Source organism: Pipra filicauda, unplaced genomic scaffold (assembly GCF_003945595.2).
Source record: "Pipra filicauda isolate LSUMZ 115617 unplaced genomic scaffold, ASM394559v2 scaffold143_size2779998_pilon, whole genome shotgun sequence".
In the NCBI taxonomy this organism is placed as follows: Eukaryota; Metazoa; Chordata; class Aves; order Passeriformes; family Pipridae; genus Pipra; species Pipra filicauda.
This window is the reverse complement of record NW_024103918.1, coordinates 1,001,223-1,009,089: the sequence shown is the minus strand read 5'-3', so window position 1 is coordinate 1,009,089 and position 7,867 is coordinate 1,001,223. Positions and strand designations below refer to the sequence as shown.

Here is a 7,867-nt window from a genome sequence, read left to right as displayed (position 1 = left end):
TCGCCCAAAGGCAGGGAGCGCAATGCTGATGGTTGTCCACAAGGGATGCACTCAGCATGGGCATCACCTGGGCTCAGAAAAGGGCTCTGTGACAAGCGTGGCTCCAAGTTAAAATAGAACCTCCAGTGGTCTGTCCCAGCACTCTCATGGATGCAGTCAGCCCCTGGTGCTGGGACACATGAGTCAGTTCCTGTATTACTTCAGACATTAGTTTGCCAAGCTGGAGCTAATGAACAGCTGGAACTAATGTCAGTTGGGGGATCAGGGAGAATGCCTCAGCCCTTCAGTTTAATTTTTTGGTAACATGTATATATGCCCTGAGAGTAGGAGACAGTTCTTAAGACGAGGGTTATGACTCTTCTGAGATTAAGGTGCAGGTAGGAGGAGTGTGTGATGCTGAGATTGTTTTCTTTTTCCTTTTAAAGGGAAACACAATAAATGGCAATAAGCACCCAAGTTGCATTGAAGAGGCAACATGAAATCTCATACCCAAAGGTGTGCAGCACTTCAAGATATTCACTGTATCCAAAATTGGCTCATGACCATTTTCCACGATCTTTTCTCTGGAAGGGGCGTGCTCTTTATGCGCTCCAAAGCTCTGCATCATCTGCTCCATTTTTAGGGTAAACAGGCCAATGGGGGGCTGTATCTAGAGACTTATAGAGCAGGCATGGCCCCAGTTTCTGGAGCAGTATTCTTAGCTAACACTTTGGTTTTGACGAGGGCAGTGGAAAGGGAGAGGCTATGGTAATGAGGCTATCACAGACATAATCCCAGTTCTGGCATTCTCTGGAAGCTCAGAGTATAGCTGCAGAGGCAGGACCCTCCAGCAGCCCCAGCCCAAGAAAAAAGCAGCATTGCTGCTGCCAGCAGACTGAAAGCACCCAGTCAGGGTTGCTTGAGACCAAATTTCTCACTCATGAGCTCCTGCTCTTCAGCAGTGCAGAGCTGCTTTCAAGCAGTAAGTCATTTATGTCTAGCTTCAGCATATTTATGAGAAGGAAATCCTGCTTTTACCTGAGGAAAAAAAGCTACTTTACAGCAACTACCTCTTTCATTTCACCTCGTCTAACGAGCACCAACTGAAGACATCCTTCTTGTAGCCACATTTGCTGAAGTGTGAGGATCTCCGCATGTTTCTGCAAGGTGCTCACTCTTAACCCTTCCCTCCACATTAGATGTGTGTACATGACAAGTTAGGGAAAAAAAAAAAAGGTCTTTTAAAATTATAACACTTCATAGCAATCCACATTTTGGGTCTCTTGAATCTGAAAATTCAATTCCCACATTTGTATGTGGTTCACTGTAAATATTCCATCAAAATGGGCTTCAAGAGAACTGGATTTATAATTGCCTGCTCTCTTACCAGAGATCCCCTGTGCTAGATTACGAGTGAAAAGTTTCCTCCTCGGCAGCAGTAGCAAAGTCCATTTTTCTTGGTTCACAAAACAGCTGAAAATCTGTACAAAACCCAAGTTTGTTTTCAACCTGACTCTTACTGTGGATTTGAGTTCCAAGGATCAACATGATGGTCTGGCTATAACATTAATAGTGATAAAGCAGACATGTAATTCACCCAACAGTAATTTTGTATGGCACTTTTTACCACTTATTCAACAACAAAAAAGTAGCAGATAAGCCCACGCAGAGAGCACTTCTGCCTGGTATCTGCAGCCACCACAACGCCAAGCGTGTCCTTTGCAAGTGGCATCAGTCTCTGGCACTGCCAGGCTGGGTAGAATTAGTCAGGATTTTGTAGGTTTTTTCCTTTATCTGTGGAACGTCAGCTTCCTACATTACATGGCTGATCTGAGCAAAACAAAGGTCTGCCTGCACTGGAAGAGAGCACGATGGAGACATTCATTTCCCCAGAATAGGTAGTGTAACAAATCAATCCTGACTGCACTGATAAATTGAACTTCAAGCTTGGTGATACTGCTTTTCAGGTCTAATTCAGTGTAAGACATAGCAGGAAGGAAAGGCAAAGGCATTCGTTAGCATTTCATTCTGCAAGGAGCTGTTCCCTGAGCAGGGGAGAGAAAAAAATAAAAAGATCTTTTTCACCTTCTATTTCAGCACAGCATTGCAACAATTTTTAAGGAAGGCTACAACGACTGCACAGGTATGTGGGGCGGTGTGTGTGAAGATAGAGGGGTACAGAAGAACTAACTAGCAATCACTGGCTTCTTGCCAAGCCCCAAACCTTGGCATGGCATCCTAACTTGAGCGCCTGGATGCCAGTGAGAAAGAAGTGTTGCTTTTGGGAAAAATCTGGCTCACAGCAGTATGGGGATTCCAGAGCCACAATGCTCTGGCATGCAAAGGGAAGAGGAGCTGGTGGGCTGGACTTCAGGAGACTGAGGTCCAGGTCAAGTCTTAACAGAGCTCCAGGCTGAACACAGACAGATCACTCCCCCAGGCAACTGCAGAAGTACTTCTTTTTCTAAGTAGACAGCAAATGCTGCTCTTCTTGTCACATAGCAGCCATCACCCTGGGGACCCAATCTTCCTCCTCTCGGCACTGTGGCACTATAAATAATATCAAAAGGGATTTCTGCCCTTCGCTTTTCTAAATCTGGATAAAAATATCAGTCTGTGTATCACAGTACAGATTTTCACCCCTCTTCCACACTGGAGCACAGGGTTACCATCAGCTAGAATCTAGCAGGACTGGTAATGGGAGAAAAGTCTCCACAGCCCTCAGTGTTTGGGCAGAAAGCTTGAAACACTGGCCTTAATAGCTCACAAATGAAACAAAAAAAGACTTCAAGCTTACAATCTCCTGGTGGGGTTGCAGGACTGGAGAGAGGGTGAGTGAGGACTGGTGGACACCTGGATTTAGCAGTGGCTTTGGCTCCATATTCTCAGGTTGTCTCTGAATTCCCATCACTTCCCCATGCAAAGGCCTGCACTACTGGGACACTTTGTACCCACTCTGCTCAGTGACTAGTTTTCAGGCACCAAATGCCCCTGGAAACAGGCTTTTCCTTTCAAAAGCTTCAAAGTCCTAATTTTTATGACATGGGTACAATGACAACTTGCCCTTTAGACGTCCACTTCTGGATTGTGGAGTTAGGATAACATGTAGTGCTTAATGATTAAAAACAAACCAACATTATTGATTCTACACAGAGCATCTCATGGTATGATCAAAATTTGCTGGCATAGCTTGGCCAACCATGATGGTGGTTTGTGCAGTAGCCACTTACATGAATATAATACCTCCCAGCAAAGGATTGCAATATGCTTTTAGGTTAGGCAGGAATCTTGTTGACCCCACTGCAAAACTGGTGAAAAGGAGAGATGTGATCTCAGGCACAGAATTACACTGCAGTGTTTCAACAGCATGTAGACCTTCAAATTTTAATTGATTGCCCAGAAAGAAATACACAGATATACTCAATCTCAAACCTAGATCACATTGGTATCTCTCCGAAGGTGGTCATCCCTAGCTATCTAAAGGGAAAGAGCCCCATGATCTTGGGGTAACTTGTCCCCAGAACAGCTCTTCCCCTTTTGCCTGAAGCCAGATATCAAGTCTCCTGCACAGCTCTTCACTGAAGCCATGACCTCTCCAGCTATGCCTGTTACTCCATTAAGTCACAGCTCCTTTTTGAATCCTGTTAGGCTTGAGAGTAGAGCCTGTCCTGTTGCCATCTCTTCAGAAGCTCTGAGCGTGCAGAGTGCACACAGTGAGGCTGACAGGTGCCTGCTGTACCCCAACTGCACACTGAACATGTGCACCAACTATATCCAGGAAACATGAAATACTTCCAGTTGTGTGTGTGTGTATCTTGCAGCAATAAGCTCTAGCTGAATATTTTGTTTGCAAAGTGTAGATTAGTTCCTTTCAATTTCATCCCAGCCTTATTGTTACAGTATACCTCATCATCCAGTTCCTCTTACCAATTCAGGTATTATTTGCTATTCTTGCACCTGCCTTCTCCAAAAAGGACTTTTATTAACAATGCTAGTCTCAAGCCACAGCCTTACTTTTCTTTCATTTCTGCTAGAGCAATACCACCCTCTGCAAAGCTCAGCATCTCCATAAATGCTGTGGTTACAAACGAATGCATCCTTCAGCAGCATTTTAGACCATTTTTCCACAATGCACATTGTAAATGAGGAGTAATATATCTTCAGAATTGCCCAGAGAACATTATTCTGTTAGCAACATAAAAGCCTCACAGTGTCCGAGTAGGTGCCCTTGCCAAAAACATTTTATTGTGAGCCAGATAATTCAGTTTGAATTGTACATGGTTTGGTATAATCGTTCCAGTAAAGCATTCTTTACAATTCTGTAACAGCAAGTCACGTGGCTCAATAAAGTTTATTGCTGCAAATGCTTAGTGATTCATGGCATGGATGAATTCTGTTTCTTTCCTGGATCAAGTAATCAATAGCAAAATAATCTCCCTGCAATTACATTGCTCTGCATTAAAGAGGTGTGAAGTAAATAAGTACAAAATCTGATAGAAAAAACGATGTGTACATTAAAATGAACTGCAGTTTGAAACTGGGTGTCCTGCACCACAGTTTTGCGCAGAGCCCATGGCAGAGCTACGTCCAGCCTTAAATGATTCTTGGTCAGCTGATAACACACATTGTGCAACAAACCCAGTCGGGACCGACAGATTCCCATCCCATCATGTCCAACAGAGCCCTGCTGAGAACACTCTGCACTCACACAGACCTCCCTGCCCATCCCCGTGGGTGCCAGGGACCATCTTTTTCAGAGCGCGCTGGAAAAGCGGGACCTACGCTCTTCTAATCAACCTTTTCGGCTCTTCCAGTGCTGCTCCTGCACACAGTAAATCAGTGTTTATAACATCCCCTGCTGAGCTGAGTGCAAATTAAATCAGGGTTATTTAGTTTGTACCATCATGTTCAGCTGCAAGTCACAAAAGGAAGCAGAGGCATGGCATTTGGGAAAGGGCACGTGCTTTGTGAGGGGAGCTGCTGACGGAGCCTCTTCGGGAGCCCAGCAGGACAGCAGCCCTGCGACACTGCTGCTTCTTCAGCAGCCCAGCAGGACAGCAGCCCTGTGACACTGCTGCTTCCTCAGGAGCCCAGCAGGATGGCAGCCCTGTGACACTGCTGCTTCCTCAGGAGCCCAGCAGGATGGCAGCCCTGTGACACTGCTGCTCGAGGGGCCCTGGATACCCCTGCTCCCTCTAACCTGCTCTGCTTCACAGATCTGAACCTTGTGGCTCCAGTGACACCACAGTAGGTCACTCACAGTAGATACATCATAATAGATACATCATCTGTAATAAACAAGTACCAACACAGCTACCTATTTATCTGGTATGAACGGTTTTCTCATAAAAACAGTACGAAAATGATACTGTTTAGAAACAGACTGTTCTGGGGAATAAAGTGCACACTGTTGTTTTTACTGTTTAATGCCTCCTGACTGGGAACACTTAAATGTGGTGGGGTTCCTCTCTAAATATGCTCATGCTATTGCACAGGCTTCAATGCAGTGGTAAGCACATACCTGAACTTGGTCTTTTGCTCATGTTTACTTTCCTATCCACAGTCCACCTCATTCTTGAATCTCACACGCACTCTAAAAGGATGTTTATGAGATTAAGTCACAGAAAAGTCACAAAAAGCCAGAGGGAAGGCTGCCTATACAAGCTTAATATAACTCCTTCCTACAAAGGCATTAGAGTATGGTCTTTCATTATATGTTCATTCCCATTGGAGCTCGGCTTCATTTGGTGCCCTGACTAGGCTGTGCACTGGAAAAGAGCCACAAATGTGCTGTCTGCAGGAATGGGAAAAAAAAATTAAGAAAAAAAATAATCAAAAAAGTAACCTGTAACAGGCACTCAGCTCAGAAATTTCCAGTCCAAATAAATGAGTGGTAAGAAGGTGAAAAAGGATCCTACAGATAGATGCATGAAGTAACTCTCTCATGGATTTTGATGTGAACGGTCCTACTTACAACATGTTCTCTAATGCTGTTCACAGCTACGCATCAAGTTTTCACTAATTAGCTACAACCTACATTTGCCTACATCATTTAAAAGTACATACACATACACACTCTCTCTCTCATCTTTTATAAAAAGTAACTGACAAATATCCAAACAGACAGCTCCTGTATCATGCTACTGAGAACATCCATTCCCTGCCAATCTCCAGTGACTTAAAAACAATATGGGATCAGTTTACCTTTCATTGTACCATACTTTTCAATCCGCAGAGAAAAACCACTGCCTTTCTGAAATAAATATGCCATCATCACAGAACAAACAGCTTGAGGCCCTGCTCATCTCTTGGTCAAATCAACTTAGGTTCACTTCAATATGTCTATGTTGACTTATAAAAGCAAAAGAGATGGCTTGAACATTTGCAAATCCCCTTTTCGAGTCAGGGCTAGGGAAGACTGCTCATTCAGTGAGTCCCCATCCCTTCTTTCCCACAAGCACACAGACTCCTGTCCTCTACCTTGAGCAGCAGCTACAGAACTGGGATTCCCTCTATTAGGTGACAAACTACTCAGGGCTGGGGGCTATTTCTCTCCCAGGCTCAAGAGCCCCATTCCCAAGCACATCCTCTGGGCACTGCCACAATGTATACCTATAACAACAGCAGCAAAACATCAGCATGAAGTAGGTGACCCCAAAAACTCAGCCACCGTGCTCCATGGTGTGACACTGTGCGCTTGTAGTGGTTGGCATCCAGCAGTCTCTTCTCGGAAGGGTTGTCTGAAGTAAAATAGGACTTAAAATAAATCCATTTAGTAGTAAAACTTCAGTTCACCAAGTCTGTGGTTATTAGGTCAAGTCTGCTTCAGGAGAAGGCTTTTCATATGAGGTAAATCAAAGGGCTGAACCCAAAGAGTCCATTGTGCACAGAAAGTTGAAACAAGGCAGACTTCCTCATCCTGGTGCAGGTCTGGTTGTCCTGTCCTCTACAGCACTGCTTCAGGAATAAAGTGTCATCATCATCCACTGTAAAATAATGTGGAAAGTGAGTTGAAATAACCCATCCCTCTGAGAGCTCTGCCATATTCACACCTGGACTGGACTGTGGGGCACTGGAGATTTTTTGCTTCCAGAAGGAGCAGAAGCTATAACAATGCAGAAGATGTAGAAGCCTGAAGGTCCTTGTTGTTTCTAACCTACACTGTAAGTGGTCAGTTAAAGATACCTTTTCTAATGCTACACAACAAAACATGCGGTTCCCTGTGCAACAAAGGAGCTTGCATTTGGCAGTCAGGGAATGGGCTTTACCTCAGATTCCCGGAGATATATCCCTTTGCCATCTTGTGTTAGGTTGCGAAATGCCTCTGCAAAAGAAGCAAATGAGGAGCATTAACTTTATAGCCAGGAGATCACCACCAGCCAAGACACTGTCTCAAGAAAAACCTCAAAGGCAGAGTATGTAGGCTATTCACAAGTGCATGTGAACTTCTCTGTTCTGTCACTGGAATATCCCTGAAGGCTGGAACACTGGGACCAGCTGAATAAAGTCAGGCACATTACTGTCTGCCCACCCATCTGTGAAACCTCAAAATACAGGGGGTCCCAACATCATCCACTACAATTTTGGGACGTGCAAAATGTCTACAGCATGAGCTCACAGACTAAGCATCTGTGAGCTGTCTCATCATCACAACTGCAGTCCATCAAAGACATATTTCAAGGCTCTCTTCTTCCTGAAAAGGGTATATTTCAAGGCTGTCTTCTTCATGGAAAATGAGTAGTCTTCATCTGTAGTTTGCCTACCTCCTCCTACAGAAGGTTGGTGCAAACCTGCAGGGAGCTTAATCACTCTGATATGTACAGCCTGGATGTCTGTAAAAAGTGACTGGTGGAAAGGTAAAGAGAGAAAACTTGATTTTGCCTATATC

General features: G+C 44.4%; 1 protein-coding gene across 2 annotated transcripts in view; it reads right to left on the bottom strand.

Annotated features, from left to right (window-relative positions):
- Positions 1 to 4,210: 4,210 nt before the first annotated feature.
- The window catches only part of CAPN14 (calpain 14), a 32,468-nt gene continuing 28,811 nt past the window's right edge, over positions 4,211 to 7,867 (bottom strand). For both annotated transcript variants that reach the window (XM_027712945.2, XM_027712946.2), the window contains 2 exons: positions 7,248 to 7,303; positions 4,211 to 6,965 (listed from right to left, as the gene is read on the bottom strand). In XM_027712945.2, coding sequence (XP_027568746.2) covers positions 6,939 to 6,965; positions 7,248 to 7,303 — 83 coding nt within the window. In that variant the 3' untranslated portion in view covers positions 4,211 to 6,938. The remainder of the gene's footprint in view (positions 6,966 to 7,247; positions 7,304 to 7,867) is intronic.